The sequence below is a fragment of the Balearica regulorum genome, chromosome 4 (genome assembly GCF_011004875.1).
Source record: "Balearica regulorum gibbericeps isolate bBalReg1 chromosome 4, bBalReg1.pri, whole genome shotgun sequence".
In the NCBI taxonomy this organism is placed as follows: domain Eukaryota; kingdom Metazoa; phylum Chordata; class Aves; order Gruiformes; family Gruidae; genus Balearica; species Balearica regulorum.
In genome coordinates this window covers 80,940,520-80,966,857 of record NC_046187.1, presented here as the reverse complement: position 1 = coordinate 80,966,857, position 26,338 = coordinate 80,940,520, and the positions used below count along the sequence as shown (strand labels likewise).

General features: G+C 46.9%; 1 protein-coding gene across 5 annotated transcripts in view; it reads right to left on the bottom strand.

Moving 5' to 3' along the window:
• EXOC6B (exocyst complex component 6B) overlaps window positions 1-26,338 on the bottom strand; it is a 307,042-nt gene that overhangs the window by 124,456 nt on the left and 156,248 nt on the right. For all 5 annotated transcript variants that reach the window (XM_075752860.1, XM_075752862.1, XM_075752864.1 and 2 more), the window contains 3 exons: window positions 1,789-1,872; window positions 1,580-1,626; window positions 262-382 (listed from right to left, as the gene is read on the bottom strand). In XM_075752860.1, the coding sequence (XP_075608975.1) occupies window positions 262-382; window positions 1,580-1,626; window positions 1,789-1,872 (252 nt within the window). The remainder of the gene's footprint in view (window positions 1-261; window positions 383-1,579; window positions 1,627-1,788; window positions 1,873-26,338) is intronic.

Sequence of the window (26,338 nt, the reverse complement as noted above, 5' to 3'; positions counted from 1 at the left end):
TCAGCGAAGCAAGGGGAAAAAAACCACAAACCACTATTTTCTTCTTTTCAGTCCCCCAAAATGTTTGGGAAACAGGGAAATGCAGTGCATCAAGAGGCAAAAGAAGCTGGAGAAAGCTTTTGGGGAAACCGCTGTGTATTTTCACGGTATTTTTTTAAATGGGGTCATTGGAAAAGAGGCAAAACAAAGATTACTACTGTAAAAGCCAATATGTCAAGTCATACTCAAGCAACAGCTGAGTGATCTGGGGCTTTTACTTACTGAATGTGTCCTTAGTGCTGCAATAGTTTTTGATAACGCCATCTCCCACAGCTCATCAATATAGGCTCTATTTACCAAGCCCTGCGTTGTATGCAAGATGTGATCTTCGACTACAAAAAACCTGACAGAGAGGAGAAAATGGCACTGTTATCAAAAGTTACAGGTTTCGAGACTTCAAAAGAGATCTGCAAACACCGCATGTGAAGAATACGCGGCATTTGCACATCCACAAATCTCCAGAGCAAGCTCAGATATCTGTATCAAATATAGCCGACGCTAAGCACTTTATTCTCCTATTTTTAGCATCGCAGTATTTTATACGATGTTTCACTGTATTACAGAAGTGAGCTAAAACACAGTTGCTCGTAGTAATGCAACTCTGTGTATACACAAAGGCAGAATTTCCCCTCTCAAGGTTCTCCACCCCGTTACTTGCCCAAGAACCGCCGATTAAACTCTGCTCCAGCCAGCAGCAATCGCGTTACAATTGGTTAACTGCAGGGAAAAACACCCTTTTGCACCCAGAGACACGACGTGCCCGCAACCATTTAAAGGCAATCAGTTCGCTCCAATCTCCAGTTATCAAACGTGCTGGTCAAAAAGAAACCGTGTTTTTCAGGGAATGAGCATGGCACCGTACGTTTTAAACGGCAACGCACAAAATCCCAGCTGCGTTTCGTCGGGGAAATCCAGCCCAGGAGCACGGAGCTGCGTGAGAAGGCGAGCAGCACACATCGCGTTTGCGATGGTCGCAATTAGATGTTGAAATTATTATCGTTAGCTGAAGCGATTTCAACGTCGTACCCTATCTTTGCTAGATTAGCGGTCTTGGGTTGCCTCCTCTTAGAGCTCGGCTGGTTTTGGAAGACTCCCATCAAATTTCAGCGCAGTAATAAGCAGCTCATAGGAATAGAGGTTTGAGAATCACCTCCTTTACCAGGAAAATAATCAAAGAATAATTATCAAATATTAAATAATAATTAAGGCAGAGGGCCTATTCATCTCATTAGTGGGGCAAGTAGATGCACATAGTGCGCAGAGATTTTTATCCTGAGATTCCCAGAAACGCGCGTGCTGGTACAAGAGCTGGCAGGTTCCTCCGCGCTCCCACTAGTGACGCAGCAAAGTTCATGGGTGCTATAAAATACACTCTAAAACACTTAAAAAGCCCAAACCACCCTTTTTTTCTCTCCTGTTCTGGTTCCCTTTAAAGGACCCTCGGAAGGATCAACAGTCCCTCCTCTCTCCTTCTTTCTGGGGTCCGCAACAACACAACACACACATAGTTAGCGAGGATGTATATAAAAAGAATACCTACCCTACAATTTGATTAAAATACTTCCTGTAGCCGTCTAAAGTTTCATGCTGCAACAAAGAAAAAGCGAGCAAAGATTAAAACAAAGGGGGCCAAGAGCAATCAGAAATAAATAAGAGACCATCCAGAAGCAACAGCGCGCCCAGGCATAAACCTCCGCTCCTTTCCTCGGCAGAGCAAGCTTGGGCACTGCGAGTAGAAGACCATCGTACCATGTTTGAAGGTGGCTGCAGGACCAATCTGGCTTGTTTTCTTCTCTGCTTCCTGTAGTAGTTCTCAAAGGTTTCTCGGGCACCCTGGAAAACAGAAAAGATTAATTAATGATAACGGTTTGCATTTAACCATTAACTTCCAATATACTGCATTTACTGTTAACTTCCAAGGTACTGCATTTCAGACGCAAATCTCATATTCCTCCATCTGTGCAACGCTTTCCTGCAAAACGCAATCCAAATATCAGAAGAGAAAGAGCTTTAGTCCAAACACCGAGTCAAAAAACCAACTCTACCAGACGAACTCTTGTGTACCCATTTTCCAGTCCCGCTGTGCAGCTGTGGTATATAGAGGTGTGCAATCACCTTCTTTACCGGACCATAACATGGACAAACATCAGATTTATTTGACCGTGGGGGCAGCGAAACAACGAATTTCTAGTGTTAGCAAAAAGAAAGAGAGGACAGACAATGCCAGAAATTCTTCCACTGATTCACGGGTGCAGAGTGATGCGAAGCCGCGAACATCAGGGAATTTCAGAAAAACGTGCTTGTGGGTTATAGCAATTTGTGACACCGCTCTGTAGAGGTGGGAAAAATAAAATAGAGCTTTGAGCTCATTTTCTCCCAATTTTCCTGTGGGTCTGAGCCTCCAGAGGAGAGCCCGAAAGCCGAACACCCAAGCTGCCCTGCACGGGCATCGCCCGCCCACGCCGGGGACCTGAACGTCTGGGGGCTCCGTCCGTAGGTGGCTTGTTTTGCCAAGCCAGGCTACACCTGAGCATCCCCACCCAGGCAACAAACCCGTGAGGATCCTCAAATGCCATCGACCTGCTGAAGCGTTCAGACATCGGCCTCCCGCCCCGGTCCCCCAGGCTATGTAAAACCTTGCCGTTTTATCCCCGCCTGTTCCTCCCTCCTCCACGCCCGTGCTGTTTTATGTCTGAAATTGGATTATAAACACTTCAGAGAAGGGACAAGGTCTTGCTTTGAACTGTTCTGAGAACAACAATAATAATAATAATTAAAAAAAAAAAATCTCATTTGGAATTCACAAAACAAACAACGCACAACAACAAATCTCATCCGAGCAAGGCACCAGCCGTCAACCTTCTCTACTACAAAATAATAAATTAATTAAAAGAAAAACCTGATGCTAATTTGATGATTCTCCAGCTACTATGGCATTATACAACCAGGCTGCCTTAGGATGCCCTCGATAAAGGGGCCTTATGAAATGTTCTGCAACGAACCCTTGAGGAGCTGTAGCCTGACTTGCTCCTTGTCTTCTACAAGCCGGAGCTCAAGGCTTAAGCAAAAATTCAGCCTTGCTGACGTGCCCAGGAGCATTCCCGCCCCGTACTGCCCTTCCCACCGGTGCTAAAATTCATCAAAAAACCTTCTCATGACCATACACGTACATTGCAAAGATTATGCAGATTTATACTGTGGATTTTGTGTCTGAATTGTACTTTTTATCTGAGCTATCGGGGGTGCACAGGATGAGCAGCTTCTGACCCGTGCCAGGCACCTCCAGCCATCAGCGGTGCCAATAGCCCGGCAAGGGACAAACCCAGGTCAGGTCCAAATCCAGGTCCTTCTCCTGCAATCGGTTTAAGCATCAGCTTGAACCTGCAAGTAATCTGATATTTTAAGGAAGCTTTTCAGAACCAGAAACTATCTGGGAAGCAGCATGTCCACATCATATGTCACCTTAATGCTCTCAAAAGCTGCTTCCCCCCGGAGAGGGAAGAGTCATGAGCCAGAAATCAGTGATCTACAGGTAAGACCCAGAACAGGGAGGATTATTACAATTTTTATCAAGCTAAGCACGAGCCCTCTGCAGAGGACCTCCAAGCAGGGAGCTCTGACCTCCCTTCGAGGTCCTCTCCCAGGCCTGGGAGCCAGCATCTCCGGACGCTGGTGTTACCCATCTCCTCATGATTTTGGCAGTGCCACAGCAGAACAAAGACAAAATGGGCTGTCCTACTCCCACCTCACTGCTGACGGGACCGGACTTCAGATGTTTATTAAATCCTGCTGTGCCTTATCTCTCAAAATCTATACAAGTGGCACAAAAAACCTTGATCATCTCCATCTCAACCATGACAGCAACTCATCTCTGGCAGCATCCCTGAGACCTTTGAGTGAAGCTACTCGCTACCTCAGCACAGCCCACTATTACCAATGAATTTGTGATGCAAATTCAAAACTGAAGGCATTTTTTCCCCCATTTCTTTAATAAATTGATGTTTGGCACCATCGAAGGTAAAAGCAAACCGACGTTCAGCCACAACCGCCAGCGCAGCCACCACGGTGGTCGGTCGCTCACGCCAGCCATCGCGTTTAGCTTTATGCAACATCATATGGAAGTCGGTGGGTAATGAATTCCCCGTTACTGAACATGCATAAGCTCTATCTCCCCAAGCTATGCAGGCGAGATTTTGTGGTGACCTCGAGGATTTACTGGAAACTTGGAAAGCAGTTCATCAGGAGCAGGAGCCCTGCTGAAACCAATCAGCCCTTTTAATACCAGATTTTGAAGATTTCTGCTAAGACTACGCCACAGCCATTCAGTTCAGCTGAAATCACTTTCCCTCATCCCTCCAAGTGAGCTCGGAGAAGAGATCCTCCCTGCTCACCCCTCCCTCACCATGCATTTCTTCAGAAAAGAAAGGCCAAGGAGCCTAGAAAGGCCAAGGAGCCTAGAAAGGCCAAGGAGTCTTCCCACACACGGCTCCTGTTCCAGCGCAGCTTGGCCCGTCCTCCCATCGCCCTGTAACACCACACGCCTTATCCCATGGCTGGTCACCTCATTAGAAAGATTCTCCATTTGATAGGTCAACTTTCCCCCCCAGCTCCTCAGGAGCACACACAGGATGTTGGAGGTCACCAAGTGCTGGGAGAGGCAGAAGCCACCAGCTCGTGGGGGACAGGACAGCGGGAAGCATGTGTCCCTACAACCGAGAGCCGAAATCCCTGACCCCACCATTCAAGCTCCTTTGCCACCCAGAACAAACCACAAGCCAGGTTTCTATCCCTACTTTACTGATGGCTTTGAGGAATATGAAGCATCTGGACTAACTTCATAATATTCTCTGAAAATGAAATTATTTTGGATTGCACTTTCAGATGAAAAAATGTTTTCCACAGACACAAGAAGAAAGAGTGATCTGAGCTGGGCTGGAGATATCGCACGAAGGATTCACTACAAGCCTGCTTCTCAACCTTGGAAGGAAGCTCCTTCAGCCTCACAGGGTGCTCAGAAGGTTTTAGACACCAGGTTTTCCGTGTTCCAACCCAACAAATGGCTTTAACCGTAGGAGAAGAAAAGGAACAGCAAAGACCTTTGAAACCATTCCCCCCTGAAAAAGTAGATCATATTCCTATTTTAACAATTTCTCTAAAATTTATGGCCTAGAGACCTGTCAATTTGACTAAAACCATCTCCCTCCCAATACACCGTTTCCTGTATTTTCTTTCTTGAGCCTTTTTTGACTGCCCCAAGAATTAGGGACTCTCTCATGAGAGGCTACTCCAACGAAAAACTTCTCCTCCCAAAAAATCTCTCTTGACACTACCCACATTTTTCTTGTGCACAATTCCATCCTCTTAAGTGCATTCCTCCATCGTCTCCCTAGACCTTTTCACTGCTCACGTATAATATTCTCCTAAAACCATGAAGTCTTTCTTCCCCTTGGTGGCAGTTTTAGCTCAGACCCACATTTGACCTATTTAAGACTATTCAACTTATCAGGTCTTCAGACAGTATTACTCCTCTGTACTCTATTTTTTAATATTTTTTTCCTCTGGGTAAAAAACAAAAAGCAAAAAAAATAAACAAACACAAAAAAACCACACCAAAAAAGTATCCAGAACAGACTACGAGACCCTATGTTTTACTCGTCTGAAACACCTTGTAGTATTTATACTTCAAGCCCGTTCATCTCTCCCAGCCCCATGCCTGGTGGTTTTTCACACTTAACCAATCCTGTCCTTACTTCCAGTTTTCAAAGACAGTATTTTGGGACCTAAGTGCTGCACACAAGAGAAGTGACTTTGTGAGCATCACTCGGGCCATCCAGGCTCAGCCTCTTGGTCCAGGGAGGTGCCAGGTTCTGCTTGGACAGCAAAATGGCTGACTAGAAGACTCGCTCCAAATCTCCCGAGTGTTTCAGCATGGCATGGCACCCAAGCTGAGCACCACCTTCATCAACCAACGCTTCAATAAAATACCAGACAGGGGCATGTCAGTTTGGAGTAAAGCTGTGTGCGCACGTGCCCTATTCCTGCTCTCCTTCTTCTCTCGGTGGGAAACACTCTAACTTTTTCCTTTCTTTTCCTTTCTCCTGAAAGCAGCTATTTTACTCTGTAAAGATACGTTACACCTGTGGCGTTTTTTCTTTCTCAGCAAAACCCATGGTGCACATGCAGATCTCAAGCGGCACATGGCAGGTCTGAGAACGGGGAGCACTTGGGAAAGGCTACTGAAGGGAACAACTGCCAGCCCCAACCTCTCAAGGACTTCCAAACCCACCACTGACCTTCTGCAGAAGCAAGACACTGCTAATACGTATTGTTAGAGAAGCAGCATCCTTGTTCCTTCTGCGTTTCTGGCAAGCTCAACCCTTAACTTGAGGGCTGAACACCAGAAGGCTGCGCTGACATTCAGCAAGATCTTGACAGACTAGAGAATTGGGCAAAGAGGAACCAAATGAAATTCAACAAGGGCAAGCGTAGGGTCCTGCACCCAGGGAACAACCACCCCAGGCACCAGTACAGGTTAGGGGCTGACCTGCTGGGAAGCAGCTCTGGGAGGCCTGATGGACAACAAGCTCTCCATGAGCAGCAGTGTGCCCTCGTGGCCAAGAAGGCCAATGGTGTCCTGGGGTGCATGGAGAAGAACGTGGCCAGCAGGTCCAGGGAGGTTCTCCTCTCCCTCTACCCTGCCCTGGTGAGGCCACATCTGGAATATTGTGTCCAGTTCTGGGCTCCCCAGCTCAAGAAAGACAGGGAACTACTGGAGAGAGTCCAGCTGAGGGCTACGAGGATGAGGAGGAGACTGGAGCTTCTCTGGTATGAGGAAAGGCTGAGAGAGCTGGGGCTGTTTAGTCTGGAGAAAAGAAGACTGAGAGGGGATCTGATCAATATTTATAAAAGTCCAGAGAATGGGGCCAGACTCTTCTCAGTGGTGCCCAGTGACAGGACAAGGGGCAACGGGCACAAACTGGAACACAGGAAGTTCCATCGCAATGGGACGAAAAACTTCTTCACTCTGAGGGTGACAGAGCACTGGGACAGGCTGCCCAGAGAGGTTGTGGAGTCTCCTTCTCTGGAGAGATTCAAAACCCACCTGGATGCGATCCTGTGCAACCTGCTCTGGGTGATCCTGCTCTAGCAGGGGGTTGGACTAGATGATCTCCAGAGGTCCCTTCCAACCCCACCAGTCTGGGATTCTGTGATTCTGTGAAATCAAGTACTCATGGTGGGGAGAGGAGAAGGAGGTCCCTTTCTTATTCATCTATTCAGCCTGAATCAAAATAGCTTTCACCCAATTCTCAATCTCTTTAAGCGAGCAGGAAGAGTCCAAAGCTATGCTTCCAAACTACATATTTATTGTAATCACTGGTCCAGGAAAAACCCTCAATAATGCCTCATATTTTTAAAATTACCGGGCAGAACTTTCCTTCTCAAATTAGTTTCAGAGTTCACAGAGTTGGCAATGAGCGGCAGGTAATTAAGATCGTAGATGAACACCACAGAAGGGAAAACAGAATATAATCACAAGAATGCAAAAACAGCAGCTGAAAAGAACCAAAAAAGTTCCATAATTCAGGAGAAGCAGAGAGCTGAAAGCAAACCTAGCTGTGAATTACACAGGGAAAAACATGCTGTGAGTTTTATTCTGCTGTTGTCCTCAGCAAATAATTAAAATGCTCAGTAAAACAGGACTTTTTGGATCCAGAACATGTAGATGACAATATTCTGGATTAATAAATTTCTGCTTACCTGGCAGCAGAAGTGCACCCTGTGTGCTTCATGTAATGGTAATTTACTAGCTGCATACAACAGGGTAACACGTGCCATCAATAACCCATCGCTCCCATGAGGACATTATTGGCTGAGCCATCTCAAACACTCCATGCTTGCAACATCATTAGTTCACTCTCTAAAAATGAGTGGATCTTCTGAGCTCTTACATGAAAATATCATTACAATGACAGTAAGTAAGGTGATGTGCTATGATAAGATATGCTGAGTAGATTCCTCCCTTGATAAACCCAAGTTGTGCTGAGTTTAGTGTCTATCTGTGGACACCAGTTAATCATGTATGTAGAACAAGCAGAAATAGCCCCAGTTTACTTGTAGCAGCCTAGTTTTAAGTCCACCGGAGAATGCTTTTGTCGCGCCCAACCCGCAGACCATGCCATTCGCATCACTGTAGCTCTGGCTTAAGCACACACCGATGAATGTGGCTTGCTTCTTCATTAGTGAGAATCAAACCCACCACCCATCTAGATTTATTAATATAGTAGCACTAGCTACTGCATGATCTGGCCTTCTCTTAAATTTCTCTCTGCCTTTCACTGGCTTTTCCTCCTCTTTTGAATTTGGTCCACAAAAATTCCCAGGCACATGTTTCGGGAATTCTCCCACCTTTAAGACAGACTTACACAACATCTCACAAAAGCACAGCTCCACTCCTATACAGCCCATCTCAGGGGCTTGCACAACTGTCTCCCAAGAAGCAGATCAGTATTCGTCTACCTATGAAAGTCTGCCTTCAGATGGCTCCTTCTTCACATGGAGAAGGTACTGTGGAGCTCCCAAAAATCAAAACATTGTACCCAAGTGGATGACTGATCAGCTCGATGGGTACCTGGCTGGTATCCATCCATACCTGGTTGGATGGTTGAGTTCAGCGGGTTGTGGGTTAACAACTCATGCTCTACACAGAGGCCCACAACAAGTGGAGAATGACAGCAGGGGTCCTGGGACCTGCCTCACTTAACGTCTTCATCAATGACCTGGAGGAGGCAATGGACCTGGTCTCGTCCACTTTGCAGATGACCCCAAATTGGGGGAAAAGTCAATACACTTGAAGGCAGGGCCACCATCTGAAGGGGTCTCGGCAGGCTGGAGGAACGGGCCGACATGAACATGATGAAATTCAATACAGACAAATGCAAAATATCACATATAAAAAGGAAGAACCCCTGAACCCCTTGTGGCAACACAGACTGAGGACCACTGCTTTGGGAGCACCTCTGTGGATAAGGACCGTAAGTTTTGGTAGACAGCAAGCTGAATACGAACCAACAGGGCATCCTCACAGCAAAAGCAGCCAAAAGCATCTGGGGATCTAACCCTAATATCTACGAGGAGGTCATTCAGAAGATGAAGCCAGACCAATTCTTCACAGTGGTGCAAGTCAAGAGAGACAACAAGTACAAATGAAACAGAGACATTGTGACTGGTTGTAAAGAAAAAGTTTTTCACAACATGAACGATCAGGCAGCAGCACGGTGCCCAAAAGTGGTTTACAGTCTCCATCCTTGGAAGCTTTCAAGACCAGCCTGGATAAAGCCCTGAGAAACCTGGTCTGATCTCATAGTTGACTTGGTCTCAGCAGGAGGTTGGACTAGAGAGCTCCGGAGGTCCCTTCCCATCTGGATGACCCTGTTCTGTGAGAAACACACTTTACAAACAGCCTATGCAGAGATTTTGAAGCCTCCAGGTATTTTACACGCGGCTGGGCTCCAAACGTCCTGATCACCAGCTATTTCCCATACATCAAGTTCTGTGAGGAGGAAGGGCCAGAAGTGGGGCCAGAAGTCCCCTTTTGGGGGGGGTTATATTCACCAATAGCCAATCTCAGCCTCATTTCAACAAGTAACAGTATATTCCTTTTCCCCCATGTCACTGAGCAGGAGTGCTGTGATGTGTCACCCCTCACCTGGCTGAAACGGCCCCTGTAGATAGTGTTTCATTTTAATTTGCCTACAAGTGCCAAACAACGCTTGGCATCGTATCAATGCCCAAGAGTCACTCGGTCAAACCTGGATGGGATCCCACTTCTACTCCCCTCTTGTAACCCCAGAGCTGCACGGGCTTCCCCACCACCAGACCCCCACGTACAATCCCTGCCCCGACGGCTCAAGAGCAGCAGTTTGAATGTGACCTACCTTATCAAAAGCAGCACAGAAGTTTTAAAATCCTGCAAATAACTACTTTGTACCCCAAAATTACCTAAAAGGGGCAGTTTGTTTTAAAGGAGACATGATTGTCCAGCACTTAAAGAAACCAGCAGGAGCTTGTACGCTACTTAGAAATACATTGCAAGAAAACGAGCTTAGAAAATAAGTTTAGCATGCCCTGAAAAATCTCTCAAGACAAGAGAACACCAGTAGCCACTAATGAAACACAAAGAAGTCTGACTCTTAAGCTGATGCTTAACTTTAAAAATGTAAATATTCCCAAATAATATCACGGAGGCACACGGGTATGCATGCAGGTGCTCGGCACTGAGCGCTTTGCTGAATCAGGATCAAAAAGGCAACTCTTGCTCAGCCCCATGGAACCGCTTGTTGACTGTAAACACCACCTCGATACCGAAAACAAAAAGATAAAGCTAACCAGAAAATTGCGTGGGGGGAAGAGAGAGCGGTGCTACGGCAAGCGCCGCTATTGAGGTGAGCCTCTCCCTCTGAGGTCTGCAGAGTTGTGCACGCTCACAAGCGGCCGCGCTCACCTCTACGTGTCCTGCATGACAGGCACGGCTGAACGAGCGCATGCAAGTGGAGAACGGTCACAGGCCCACCTTGTCCTGACCAGGGATGTCTCCACCATCCTGCCTAGACCGATTTTCTGTGCCGCTTTGCTGGCCAGTATCTCCCTACGCTCTGCATGTCCACCTACAAATAAAAGGGCCATGGGCACATGTATGGAACCATCTCCTTCCCACCAGCTCAGCCCAGCCTAGAAAGGATTTGGTCTCTGCTCCACCCAGCCCTGGCTCCAACCTGTACCCCAGATGGAGGACAATAACCCATTTCTCCTTTAAGTTGTTAAATCCCAAGTTTCAAAGTGAATTTCATCTTTCAGATGTTTCAGGGCTTGTATCCAACAACAGCACACTGATAGGAACTGCCTGACTTAATGGACTTGTACTCAAGCACTTAAAAAATAAATAGAGACCTAGCAAAATGGAAGAAGGCCAAGGAGCATGACCAAAGGCCGTCCCAAAGAAAAGGAGTGCTCCAGAGATCACGTAGTACCAAGGTCTTGAGCTAGTCAGTTGAAAGAAACTCTGAGAACTAGCGAGAGCCCTAAGAGCAGAAAGCCAACCCAGAAGGGTCCATAGGAGCTCTAGTGCTCCCTTCCCTCTCTCCGATCGTGTGTTTGGTAAGTTAATTTAAAGCAAAGTTTGAAAACGAAAAAAATTTACAAAGCAAAAGCAAGAAGAAAGCAAAGCTTGAGGTCTGGGTCCAAGAGTTGCCTCCCTCCTGCTCCACCAACTAGTCCCATGCGGTTGGCAGATGCTGGCGGTGCTACCTGGGCGACCTCCATCAGCCGAGATGGAGAGATGGGAGAGAAATACCCTCCCGATCCCTCTGGAGATCCAGGATAGCTCCCAGCCAGCCCCAGTCAGGCAAACAAAGAATATTCGGGCATCAGAGAACTGATTTTAGAGCCAATTCTCTACAGGGTGAAGATGCACATGGCTTTTCTTTAGCACTGATGCAAAGCAGGACAAGAGCCACAGCTTGTCCTAGGGAAAACTTTGCGTCATGCAGCAAGTCCTGACACAGCTTCTCACCGGCTTGGCCATGAAATAGTTAACTACAGAGAAAAATAGGTAAGATTTCCCCCTTTTTCCCCCCTTTCTCCAAGGTGGACACCCAACAGCTCCTCTCTCAAAGGAGCCAGGCTCCTTCCTCCCAGAAAATAAGGCCATTCCCCCCCCGTACCACTGCCGGAGCCGGCGGCGCAGCATTGTTCCCCAGCCCTGTCTATAGGAAGTAATATCTATTTTCCATTTAGACGAGGGTAAAGCCTTTAATTTCACCCTCCTGGCTGCAGCTGGAGTTCCCTTTTAACTGCTTGGCCACGGGAGTGAAGACAGTTTTATATGGAAGAAAATGCTGAAAAGGCCACTTTAATATGCTTGCATGTGAAAAGGGGAGAGCTTTTCATACTGCACGGTAATGAGGGTCAGCGGGATATTACACTTCACCATATGGCTAATTTGCACAGCAGGTCAAATGCTCTATTTGCTTTTTAAAGACGGCCCTATAGATTAAGCCGCACTAAAACAAAACACACCAAAAAACTAGAAAATAAAGAAGCGTGAGGAGGAGATGCCCTCTAATGTTCGAGCCTGGCAGCGCATCCAGCACGGCATGCAGGAGGTTTTGTTAAAAAAATAATAATATCTGAAGATGAGCGGGGTAGGGATGAGACAAATCGCGGTGTTTTGGGGAACCTCGCTGCTTCGGCATCACCCCACGCCCGTGACGGGTACCCGTGCTAAGGACCGTCCCCGCTTAACGAGGGGCTCTGGCGATTAGCATGATGGCCCTCATAACCCGTGTTTGTCTTGGCGTGTCCTCAGCGCCGTGGCCCAGGCGTGACCCGCGGAGGCGCTTCCCGTCCCCGGGCCAGCAGCTGCCCGCACGGCTCCCAACAAATCTGGTGGGTAAAGATTAGAGAGCCGCACGGCCGGGACATTTGAAGAGGGTAAACACGCTGATTAACGAGCCTGGCTTTTGTAATCGCCTCCCACCCTCCCTGCTGCAGCAGAGTGTTAATTTATTAAATACCTTAACAAAGGGCCTTTATTAGTGGCCTTAGCTTGGCTGGCTCCTTTCAGAGCATTACTAACTACATCTAATAAAGCTTTAATTGACTACTGGTTTTCGCAACCTCTGACCCGGGATGACAAACAGCCACGTTAGAGAAAGGAGGAGTTTCCATCCCAAAAGAGCCTGGCAGCTCGTAGGGATGCAACACGTTCGGCTGAATCCAATGGATAAGAAGTCCAGAGATGAGCATCACCTCGGTCTGTCTGGACCAGTCACCAGCTCCTTCCCACATCAGCCCCTTTCAGAGATGCTCCAGTTTTCCCAATAGGAGGAAATCACAATTTGGTAAGAAACGTAAAAATTTTATGGCTTGTGTGATATAGAGGGGAGTAAGACCCAGGAATTGAGAAACAGAGGTAGAAGAGAACCAGATCCTGGTGCTCTCCTCTCCAAGGGACCAACACAAAAACAACTGGAGAGAGGTGGGACCAGAAGTAGAAAGCCAAATATCTCTTTGCTTTGGCCATGATCAAAGGTTCCCGTATTCTTGCAGCTGGAGGCCATCAATGAAGAAACAGAAAACTGCCATTGGCAACATGATGGAAAATCGAAGAATTAAAGACTTAAAAGAAAAAAACAAAGCCCAGAGCAACTAAAATTACCAGCACAGGATTGCCTCTTCAGCTTGGTGAAAGGGTTGGGTAGCTCACATCTCTGCTTCTCCCCTCTCTAAATCACAGACAAGCATTTCTGTCACTTGTTCTGCTCTCAAGGTCCTAACCGGGACCTCAAATGTTTCGCCCCAACCTCAGAAGCTGGAATCAAGAATGCTGCACTGCTGTCTAAGCTTTCATTGAAAATAAGTCAGTCAATATTTCTGCTCCTTGTAATTGCAAGAAAAAAACATGGAAATGAGAATAAAGTGCCCTTCAATTGCTCAGTTCAGGAAAGAAATATTTTTACAAATGCCATAAGTTCTTTCACCTCATGCATGTTAACCTACACTGGTATAACTGGGAAAAACCAAAAATTCCCAGGTTTAAAAAAAGCAGTAGCCTCTGTTCTGCAAAGCAACCAGAAGTATTTTAACCTCAATAAAAAGATCAGAAAAATACAATATCTCTCAAACCTAAGCCGTGATGTCTTCTAGGCAGTCGTGTAGCAGCGCCCAAGAGCTGTCAGGAGACACCCCGCATCCTGCCCGCCCGGGGCTCGGGTGGGTGTTACAGATAACTAAATAAAACATGAATTTAACCAGCAGGAACAACCAGCTTTCCTAATACACGCGTGCAAATGCTACGTGGCAGCAGAGCCCGGGCGCAGCGCCCTGCCTCCAACGTCGGCCAGCACCGGACCTGGTGTTACTGAAAAACAACACAAGAACAGGGCAAAAACGTAATCCAGCTTTTTCCAGCGTAGTTTCTCAGCCTCCAACAACTTTCAGCACATGGACACCCTGAGCCACAAGTTAGGTCTTTTTATTTAATAGCCCTCGATTGATTTTATTTTTTTCCCCATAAATTTGCCCAACGGCTTCCCTTGCCCACGTAAACTTCTACTGTCCATAAGGCTTTGTGTCTAAGTTTCAGAGAAAACAGAGGTTAGAGATCAGAACAGACTGTAAGTCTTTAAAAACTACGGAAAACACTGATTATAATTTCACATTCTCTCTTAGAAAAATCCAGCTTGCATGACAAAGCTGGAGGAAGTGACTCGTTGTGCCGCGTGACTCAGAGGAGCTAAAACCCACCAAAAATCTGCAACCGAGCCCCAAATCCGGGGGCCACCGTGGCAGCACTGGCGATCAGCACACCCGAAGCCTCCCCCACGCTGTGGCTAACCACGGAGAACTGGGGCTCAGGTGCTCTTATCTTCAAAGCACTCAACGGGCTGGACGGAGCACACAGAAAACGTCTCCTAAAACTACGGGACAAAGAAGGCATCAACAACTTGGCTCTATCTACGCAATGAATCTCCCTCTCCCACCAGTAAAGTTTATTTCTGCAGCCAACGGAGTCTTTGCAGGGGTCTGTCGGGCTGCAAAATGCAGTTCTGGAAGGAATTACACCCACCCAAAACCTGATCCCTTCCCAAACGCTAGCAGAGGGGAAGGATCAGATGAAGAACTGATGCTCCATGCTCAAACCCTGCAGTAAGTCTACTGAAGAAGATAGAACAAACATCTTTATACAAAACAGACGGATTCTTTCTTGCAAATATATTTTAAAGCAAAATCACAAGCAGCACGTCTGGTTTCAAGCACGTTCGTGTTGAGACCTTGCCTTCAACAACTCATTTCATGTTTCCCATAGCATCACACGTTTCAGGGAGCTTTGCAAGGGGAGGAGGGACAACATCTCCACTTGCGAGTTTATGCCCCTGTTAAGAATTTAATCTCAACACAAGCTGAGGAAGACATTCCATGAGAAAGAGCATTTTCACATGGATGTTCATCACTTGGTTTGAAAGCAGAAAAGACAGCGGGCAGCAGCCAGGGGAGGGGATGGGGAGATGAAGACCTGCCTCTCTTCCCTGGCTTGATCAAAGTTTCAAATTAGATACTTGAGATTCCAAATACAGCAACAGATCCTGTGACCCTTTGGTTTTCTGAGATGAGGTAGTGTCTTGGACAAGAACTAGGACAGAAGCTCTCCAAGGAAATGCAACACACTCTGGCACGCCAAAACATTGCTGATGGGGCAGATGGAAACGTTCCTCACCCTTACGGGTGCAAGGAGCACACTGCAACAGGAGGACTCCACCCGGATCCAATGTCCTTTTTAGCTAAAATCCTTAAATGTACTTACCAGTCGACTACATTAACTCTAGCCCTGCATAGTTGAGCTCTTATTTACAATCTGCTCAATCAGGTCACTCACCACCCCGGCTGAGCTCCTGCACCCCGCAGGTGAAGGCATCTCAGCTGCAAGGGAAGCGTCTGCAAGCAGGTACAGAGCTGCACACAGCTGAGCCCGGGGATTTTAGTGAGGCGTAGGCATTTGCAGGATGAAGCGAGTTCTCCTAATGTGACAGACAAGTAGCAACAGTAAATCTTCCAAGTAATCCAAGATGCAAACTCCACTTCAATCGCAGTTTAATAGGTTTAAATGTTAACCAGAAATGTGTTTTCTTTTCCATTTAATAGCGGTGGAAAAATTTAGTGTGTTTGCCACTGCTCAGTCATCGGTTTAGAGCTGCTGGGTTTCTTTAACAAGAGTTAGGGAGTGCAAGGTTTTCAATCCCTGCTACCCAAGTGTCATTTGTTTTGTTATTCTGCTCACCCAGGACAGGGTACCACTTTTCCTTAAACTAGACCAAACAAAAGACTGCTGCCCCAGTCCGACATGCGATTTAACATCACGTCATCCCAGTTAAAGAGAGCTGGTTTGCTCGTGTAAACACTGAACACATGGCCAACCTTTTAAAACAGTATTTTTGTATTTATCAAATCAATTCTCGATATTAGAAAGAGATATGTTCATCCAGAAGGAACATAAAGAAAGACCGAAATACTTCAAAATATTTCCCTGGGGGGCCTTTTCTGATCTTAAAAATTTTACTTTTGAATAGCTAGAAAGAAGTACTACTCCAAATTTGGAGTTGCTGTGCCTGACAAATGAAGTGAAGCGCAGAGCACACGGAGCTGTACAAGGCGAGGAAGACATTAAACTTTTCTGAGATGACAGCTCAAGCTTTCACAGTTCCTTGGAGTTAATGCTGCTCCAAAGGAGTAGAAAGTAACATGCATAAAGATTTGTTGGAAAGTCTAATCTTCTCCTGTGATTAATAGTCAAAAGTTTATCTCTGAGTGGTAGCAGCGCACCCGAGGATCCAACATATGTTCATAGCCCGAAGACCAGTGACACCAATAAGAAGTCAAACACAAACCATTTTTCCATATTTTTAATAGCTTTGATTTTGGTTTCAGATGACAAAATACATCAAGTAACAGTGTACATTTCTAAAAGTTACGCCAATGACCAGGACCATACACAAACCTAGCCCTTCGGTCTTCCTGGCGTCTAATGGATTATTTCCTGTAACTGCTCCAAGGACAGACACACAGGAGACCTTCTACCAGGAAAAGGCTTTTCTGTATCAAAGAATATACACTACGCTATAGCAGAATATTCTATTTCTGCTTTTAGACTTCCCAGCCACCTGCACATATGTCCTGAGCACCTGATCCACCTGCTCACTCACTGATCACCCCGATCTTCTCCCCAATATCCTCATGGACACAGGCTGGTCCATGCTGGATCATAAACCAACTCGAGGAAAGGGGCAACAAGCTTCTGGGGTTTTTTGGTAAGACTGAATCTTTTAGGTGGTGCAACGTGCCACAAGGCACAGAACGAAGAGCTTGTGCCCTGAGTTGTCTGAGCTGAAGTTACCCAGAATTACTCCCTCGCATCCCAGAAGCCAACAGATTCCCAAGCCAAGGGACACCAATTTCAGAACAAAGATCCTAAAAAGGATTAAACGTTCCCTTGGCACTTCGCAGCCTTCGCATCGCCCGTAAAACCAGAGTCACGTAGCATACGCCTGTCCATATTGCATGTCAACCTTAGAAATTTGAAGATACACTCAAAATATGAGACATTTTGACATTTCAGATTAAGGACAGCCACCTTGCAGAGCAACTCCACCAAAGCACCTTCACTCAGCTCCGAAGCGGAAGAGCACGAGACCCAGCAAACGTCCGAGCAGGGCTCAACCTTTGCCCAGGTCAGGCGCACATGGGGACACACACGTACCTCAGCTTCAACTAGCCCTGTCTCTGAAACGGGAATAACAGGTTCCTTACCCCACAGATGTAATTCGTAGGTAAATATTTTCTAGGGGAAATTATAAAAGAATATGCAATAACTCAAACCGACACAGGGCTAAGATACACTAATATTAAGGAGCTTCTCTCAAATATCAGCATCCCCCAAATAAACCTTTACTCTGCAGCGTAGGATACGACATGTACACCAGAAGCATCCGTTGAAGCATTTTGGAGAGCCCCAAGCGAGCTCCTATTTTAATAACTAGAGTGGAAACTTCCCCCAGTGTGCACCGAGCCTTTCTTTCTGTGCAATCCCTCCTCCCACGAAGCCGAGCCCTTGGGTCTGGAGCACCCAGCCCCGTGTCGCTGACAGGCTCCGGAGCTGGAGGAAAGCGATCGCCAAGCCCCGCACCAGGTAACGCTCTGAAGAAATCACTGCACGCTCAAACAATGGGATATTTGTCAAAGTACAGCTTGATCACCAGCAATCATCTGTTTTTCATAACTACATTTGACCTAAACTGAATTGACTGAACAAGTAGCCTGTGTTTCTCATTCTGGAAAATACAGCGGCGCAGCTCCCTCTCCAACCCCCCCTCTCCTTTTTAAGTCATACTTTTGAAAAGTTACAAAGCGATGATGTAGACAGATATTTCCTCATTATAAACAGCAGCAGCTAAACATTTTCAGGTTGCATTTTTGGCGATCTCCTCCCGTTCCAGGTGACCTGCGAGGTTAAGCGCACGGGGACGTGCCTTTCTCCTCCGCTCGCTTTCAATCCACCCTCTCTGCAAAGCAAAGCACAACCCAACGCTTCCCAGTGTAAAACCGAGCAGAGACGGTTTCTAACCACATGCTCTTTACTTAATAGATTTAAAATTCATTAAAACTTTATAATGAATGAACTGCCAGGGGAAAAAAAAATATATATATATATATTCAGGACAAGCCCACGGAGTCTTTCACGCGAGGCCACCGTGCATAAAACCTCCGGGAGGCAACTGTCTGCTCGCAGAAGCTCGCTCGCTCTCCGGTCTCGAGGAAGGAAGGAAGCGGTGGAAATCGGTCACAAGTTTTGCAAGGAAGGATGCATCCCCAACAGCTAATCAGCTCTTGTCAGGGCTCCCATCCATTAAGGAAAAACCCTTCAATTTAAGAAGAGCGCAGAATGAGTCCTTGAGGAAGATGAAGGCCAGGTCTGGAGGGAGGCAGAGGAGCCAAGGGAAGAGGAAGGGGGAAGGACAGGAGGCAAAAATGTGCTGAGGCGAATGCAATCTGCAACAAATCTCACTCATTTTTTACAGCCTGCTTAATAGGGTGTGTTTTAAGCTGTACGTCTCCTACCAGAGAGCTAATAATCACCGACAGGCAGGGTCTGCATTAACCGCAGAGACACACGGGCAAAAAAAGTCCCTTAGTGGGATATTTTCGTGAGGAGACAGTACTGCACCCATAGACGATCTGAGTTCAAAGCTCTTCGCTCCTCCCGTCCCTGAATCCAAGCGGGAAGGAGCGGCAAAGCACCCGTCCTGCACGCCACGTTTGAGCAGAAAAGCGCAGCTCGCTCCTAAGACTCTGCTATAAAATGTTTGGGTTGGAAAATTACATTTGCATATTTGGTTTTTGGTTTGGGTTTTTGGTTTTTGGGTGGTTTTTTTTTTTTGTTCTTCCATGGCAGAACATGGGGGAATGGTCAGGGAACACAGAGAAATAAAACCAAGATAAACTAATAAACAGACCTCCTGTTCCAAGCTCCGTCAAGGAGTAGCACACCCAGCATTAGCTACACCCTCTGCACTGGGAAAGAACTCATGTCCTAGAGCTCGTTTCCATATTTGACAACTATTTTTTGGCCCCTTAAGGCAAAGATCCATACAGACCGAATTCAAACTGGCAGGAGGGATGCTGTACAGTCTACTCCGGACCAGCAGCAGACCAGCACGACCTCTGGTTTGACCAGCTCTCAGCTGTGCCCACCTAAACCAACACGCGCATAATAATTACGGGTTTACAGAAAACAGTTAAGTCAAGAAGCCCAAATGAGCAGGCAGTGAAAGAGCTGTGTTACGCAGAGATGTAAGCATGAGCACCAGCACTCGGCTCATTTGAGCAGAACAAGAGCTCTCCTTCCTCCTACCCATCACCCGTGGAGCTCTGTTGGGTGAAATCTGCCTTTGATTATTCCCTTAAAATGTGGGTGACAAAACTGGAAGGAGCGAGGGACAGACCAGAGGGGTGTGCTGCCATTCCTGGGCAGGCTGGAGAAACAGCCCAACAGGAACCTCACGGAGTCCAACGCAGGCCAAGTCCGGCCCCAGGCACCAGTACACGCTGGGAGCGACCAGCTGGGAAGCAGCTTGGCAGGAAAGGACCTGGGGGTCCTGGTGGACACCAAGCTGACCATGAGCCAGCACTGCGCCCTTGCAGCAAAGGCGGCGAACGGACTCCTGGGCCGTGTTTGGCAAAGCCAGAGAGGTGATCCTTCCCCTCTGCTCAGCACCGGCGAGACACTGCTGGGTCCAGGTCACCAGCACAACAGAGACAGACAACACCAGAGTAAGCCCAGCGAAGGGCCACCAAGATCTCAAGGGATGGGAGAATGTGACACACTGTGAGACCTGGGACTGCTCAGCCTGGAGAAGGCTCAGCGGATCCATCTCAACATGTACAACCACCCAATGGGGGAAGTAAAGGCAGAGCCAGACATTCTCAGTGGTGCCTGGTGACAGGACAAACTGAAATACAGGAATTTCCGGTGAACGTAGGAAAATGCCTTTTTACTGTGAGGGCGATCACACACTGGAACAGGCTGCCCAGAAAAGCTTCCATCCCAACTGGACATGGTCCTGAGCAACCCCACTCCAGCTGACCCTGCTTCTGTGGGGAGCTGTACAAGGTGATCTCCAGAGGTCCCCTCCAGCCTCTGTGATGCTGTGAAGACGGACCCAACACCAGCTTCCTCAGGGGGCAATCACATATGTTATTGCCAATGGGCTATACAGGTGGCACCCGTCTAGTTATGGGGTCCATACGTAAGAATATCACGAGGCTTCCCATCCAGAAAACACGCTCTGTGGCATACCCGGGCTATTACTGCAATAAAGAGTTTGCTGTATAGCTCCGTGTATGTCCTTCGGTTAATATCTGAAACAATTATAACACAGTTACAGGCACAACGGTTTAGACTATGTTATTCCTTACAATTTTTCATCCTGAAGGATCCCAAGGCATTTCAACACCGTACAACAACCACGGCTGGGGCAAGACAAGCTGGAGGTAGTAAAGCCAGGAAAAAAAGATTTAAAGGCAAGAGACAAATCCCTGCTCGTAACAGCTCTTGTGGGTTGCTCACTGTCTGTGAGTAGATGATTAAGTCTCCGCAAAGCGAGGAAACTAGAAGATCATAAGTCACCCAGACCTCCAGGTACCAGCTTCAAATGATAAAAGAGATGAGACACCCTTCCCAGAAGGCAAACCTCTCATTCCGAGGGATTGAGGAGAGCAGAGCCGAGGAAAACCTCTCTGAGGGCAACCAACGCTCACCTTCTGAACATGTTGCACACATCCCTGCTTTTGTACACAGCAATTATCAACCCCCTGAATCTGAGCCTTTCCATCACCCTTCATAAAATACGACCCAAACTGGCTGTTGATCTCTGAGCTGCAGCAACTTTTTTGTGTTGGGATGGCAGGCTGCAAGCTTCTCATCTTCCCACTGCGAGACCACGGCTGCCCCGCAGCAACCGGCTCCCGCGCCGCACTCCTGGAATGCGAAGGCAGCGTTTGTTCATTGTACAGCAACTGCCTTGTTTCCACGTTTTCCTGAACAAAGGACTGAAACAGGGGGTATATGCGTCATAAGCCCGTCCTGAACATTGCTCACCCTTTCCTGCACAAATATTTGTAAACAGATTGAGAATTAATGTCCAGCCAACTCAAGACCCTTCATAAAAAAAGGGTTTTATTGAAAACAGGATGGCAATCATTTCCCAGATACACTGCATATAGGGCTTTAAGATGAGAAACAACATACATAGCAGGAAAACAGCAACCGCAGCTGTGCACCAAGCCATTTTCGGAGATGCATAAAACATGGTGGCTTATTATTTTACAGCCCCCTCCTCCCCCACAAACACACACTCCTCTTTAAAAAGAAAAATAAAATACAAAGTTTCTGCTCAGCACATGATAATTCCCCCGGGATTAATTGATGCATAAACTACACAGCTTCACTAACACGAATAGCTCAGCAGTCCTCATGCAGAAGGATCTTCCTAATGCCTCTTTCTCTAGCAGTCTGCGAGAGCCCACACCTCGCACACACTCTACTGAGATCCAGTTTGAAGCCCTGGGTGACTAAAATACTTAACAGCACAAGGTAAGATGGGGCCAGTATAGCCCGTAACTTTGCTTCCATGCACGTTACTACTTTTGGTCTTTGGCGATATCCACGCACGGAACACGGAGGCAACGCCCCGAAGGGCAGCTCACAGGCAAGACTCTTCACTTCTGAGAGGGGCTCCTGGCACTCTGCTCGCGCTCCAGTTTTGGGGATAGTGAAGAGAAATTGGATCTGATTCACCAGGGTCAAATTTGGGTCTAGTGTTATGTTGCAGTATCTTTCACGCGTCACTATGAACTGGCACTGAGAGTGCCATTTATTTATTTTTAGGAGCAAAAATAAGTCCTAAATATTGAATATCGGCATCAGCCCAGTGGAACAGGGTCACTTGTGATCCAGTTGCAATTAAAAAAAGGTTCTAAAAGTGTGTCGCAAAAGAACAGCTGTGGAGATACTGGTGTTGCTACACGTTGAAGCAAGGCCAGTAGCGGCCACCAACATAATTGAGGGAGCTGGAGACCACGACACATGAGGAAAGGTGAGGAAGGAGAAGGGTGAGGAAGCAAATCTAATACAGGATTACAGGGTAGATGGAGCCAGGCTCCTCTTGGAAATGCACAGCAAAAGGAAAGGCAACGGAAAAAATGCAAAAAGATAAATTCAAATTACCTTAAGAGGGAAAAAGTCATACAGTAAGGGTGGTCAGACACTGGAACAGGGACCCAGAGAGGCTGGGCAGTCTCCATCCTTGGAGATCCTCAAAATTCAACTGGATGTGGCTCTGAGATCCCCAATATAACTTCAATTTTAGCCCTGAGTGGAGGGCTGGACCAAAGTCCTCCATGAGTCTCTTCCAGTCTAAATTATTATGAGCCTCTAACCAAAGGATGAGAAAAGATGCAATGGGAATGCCTGTTAGAGATTTCCCTTTCTGTTAAACTGAGTTTTACCTTAGAAAACTCAATGCTCTTCAGGGAAATTCTTTGCAAATCAGTGCACTTCCGTCTCTATCACTTGTTATTTTTGAGATATCACCGCTTCTGGACATCTCCACGAAGTTCTCCAGGGTAGCTGAGGCATTTTCCAAATGTTCCCGTGACTCTTCTGAGCCCCAACGCCCGAAGCGGAGCAAATCTTAAGAAGAGCCTTCCCACACTTACACAATACAAATAGGGTCCTTCAGCTGACCTGTATTCTGCTCCACTCAAGGTGAACATCGCATTAAAAAAATCAATCTTAGAGCTCCCTAGAACCAAAGACCCCATGGTAGTTAAAATACCACTAAAAAGACATGCTCCCAACAAGTAGGAAAAGGCAAATGTTGAAATAAAGGCTGAAAAGGTGATCTGAGGAACTACGGCCCCCTCAGCCTTGCTTCAGTCCTTGGGGAAGTCCTGAGCTGAATCCTCCTGGGATACATTTCCAGGAATAAGGTAGAGAATGGGACTGGGGACAACCAGCGTGAATTTAACAAAGAGAAGCCAACGATCTGATTGCCTTCCATGACAGCATGACAGGATTTATGGATGCGGGCAAAGCAGCAGGTACCATTGAGTTTAGCAAGGCTTTTGACGTGCTCTTCCACAATATTCCGCCGTCCAAGTCTGGATATCACAGCTGGATGGGTGGTCATGTTCAGAGGGTTGTGATTAACGAGTTGTACCCAACATGGGAGCTGGTAGCAAGTAGGGAACCACAACGGGGTCTGTCCTGGGACCTGTCCTGCTTAACATCTTTATCAGTGACACGGAGGAGACAGCAGAGCATGCTCGCGCACTTTGCAGAGGACACCAAACTGGGGGGGAAAGTCAACACACTCGAGAGCAGGGCCACCATCCAGAGGGTCTCGACACGCTGGAGGAATGGGTTGACAGGAACCTGATGAAAATAAGTAAGGAGAAATGCCAAGTCCTGCACCTGGGAAGGAAGAACCTCTTGCAACAACACAGACTGGGGACTGACTGCCTGGGGAGCAGCTCTGTGGATAAGGACCAAGAGCCTTGGCAGACAGCACGCTGAACATGGGCCAGCCGTCTGCCCTGGCAGCAGAGGCAGCCAACAGCCTCCTGGGCTGTATTAACAGGAGCAAAGCCAGTAGATTGAGGGAAGCGATTATCCCCCTCTACGCAGCACTCGTTAAGAGTATATCTGTACCCTGCATCCAGTTTTGGGCCTCCCAAATGCAGGAAAGACACTGATAAACGGGAGCGAGTTCACTGGAGGCCACCAAGATGGTTGGGGCTGGAGCACTTGCCCCACGGCGGGTTAGTGGAGCTTGTTCAGTCTGGAGGAATGACTGCTTCAGGGGGACCTAACAGCCACCTGCAGTATCTACAAGGAGGTCATGGAGCAGAATAAGTTGCCCTGAGAGGTTTTGCAGTCTTGGTCCTCGGAGGTTTTCAAGACCAGACTGGATAAAGCCCTGAGTAACGCGGTCTGATCTCAGAGCTGCGCTACTTTGGGCAGGAGGTTGGACCGGAGGCCTCCTAAGGTCCCATCCATCCCGAATGGTTTGATGTGATACTGAACAGATGCAATATGCTTGCCATGGCCAGGACTAACAGAATCAGCCTCTTTCTTTAGTCACTGAGAGCAGGGAACGGGATTGAGTGAATCAGGATGAAATCAATATTAAATGTATTTTCAGTGAGTAAGTGACTGTGCAGAGTTTTGCAAAGCCCTGGGAAAGCACGGCGGCTGTTCCTAACCTCAGGTGACAAGAAGTCTGCATCCGGGCTATTGTAGTAAACCTCCCTTTTTTTTTTTTTTTTCCCCTCCCCCCTAACATGTCTGTTTTCCAAGCTGAATATTTTAAGAATCAAGGCTGCCTGTGATCATATCTAGCCAGCTTAGAATGAACACTGATTTCTTTGCTGCTTCTTTGATCGAAGCCAAGTGGTTTTCTCATGGGTAATAAGGTCACAGGGTTAAAAGAGCAATATGACAATTACAAAAGTTAAATCTATTGCCACTACAGACAGACACACTACCCAGGGTCCATTAGCACGTAGTACAGAATGGTTATCACAGGTCACTGACACCAGTTCACTCTAATGGCTTTTCCTGTGTCCTTATCAATCCAGTGCACAAAGTGTCTCACCCTCAGCCTTTCCCTATGATCTCAGTGCTGTGTTTATAGCTATCTAACTCCACCAGGCACCACTGGGTCAGCCAAGTCAGCAGACAGTGAGATATGCCAGGACACAACGATGGGACAATCTGCAAAGTGTCTGAGATGAACAAGGAGTTACCAGAGACTTCGAGAAGGAAATTTTTTCCACTGCACGCCTACCCCCCCCACCCACCCACCCACCACCAAAAAAGAAAAAGGAAAAAAAAAAAAGTTTTGAAGTTCCCAAGGACAGGGAGGGAAAACTTTACAACCCTGATCTCAAAAATAGAAGTAAACCACAGACTTTCCATGGTGCGGTTCGTGTTTCAGTATCAAATAAAAGAAACAAGTAGTGTTACAAAGAGAAAAAAGAGACGTTTTCATATGAAAGAGAGGGTTGGGTAGCTCTTATTATTTGAATTGTGGTTCCTATAAGAGGCTTTCTCATCCCTTGAAAGAAGAACTTCAATTGTTTTGCCCTGTTACCAAAGAACAAACATTTTGGTGGGGATGCTGGAGCCCCCCCGGAGAGGTGGGGAGGGGGCAGGAACGACCGGCTGCGTCACAGCCACCACGGGCAAGCAGATGAGCAGCCAGCCTGCCAATTTAGTAGCCCACAAGGGCAGAAAAAGGAGAATTAACGCAGGCAGCACAATCGCTAGCACGCTTTTAAGAGGAATAAGAAGAATAAAAAATAAAAAAAACTATTTAAGCAGGGAGGGCTGGGAGGAGACTAACGATCCGCCGCCGGATTTGCGGCATCTCCCACTTCGAATGGCATCTGCTCGGCTTGGGGATACAAAGTGGTGTTTCCCATCCTCAGCCGAACAGTTCAGCTCGCGTCCCTGAGCCGCCGAATCCCCGCGTAGCTCCTGCGGTCAAAACGTAGCAATTTTAGCGATAAGCAAAAAAATAAACCCTTGTTTCTCCTCCCAAGGCCGCGCTGGCTCCTCACAACTAAGAGACGTAAAACATTATATTCTTCACTAAAATAGGCAAGCAAAAATCTACCAAATGGATATAATGCGTGCATTGTAATACAGGAATTTAAAGACATTTCTACAGTGATTATTTTTAGTAAAGTGGGGGTTTTATTATTTGGTTTTGGTTTGGTTTTTTTTTACTTTTCCTAATGTATGTTGTGCATCAAAGCAGCTTTAGGGTTACAGAGGCTTGGGGTAGAAGCAATACAGCAGATAAAAACGTCAGTGGCGAGATACGACAAATTTATAGTAAATACCTGTCAACTGCTATTTATCTAAATTATCCAGCTCTGGGATTCTCCAGAAATACTTCATCAACTAAGAGGCCGCTACAGTTTTAAGCCTGTATTTACATCAGAATCTGCTCTTTTTTTTTTTTTTTTTGGACACTTGTTCTTTACCCTAAAATGACCCCTTTGTAGCTTGGATCAAAGAGCTGGGAGTGTCAATACCAGTGTCTTCATGAACATGTTAAGAACCTCAAAGTAATTGGTAACCAATTAGCATAAAGCTAAAAAAACCCACCTAGCTAAGGCA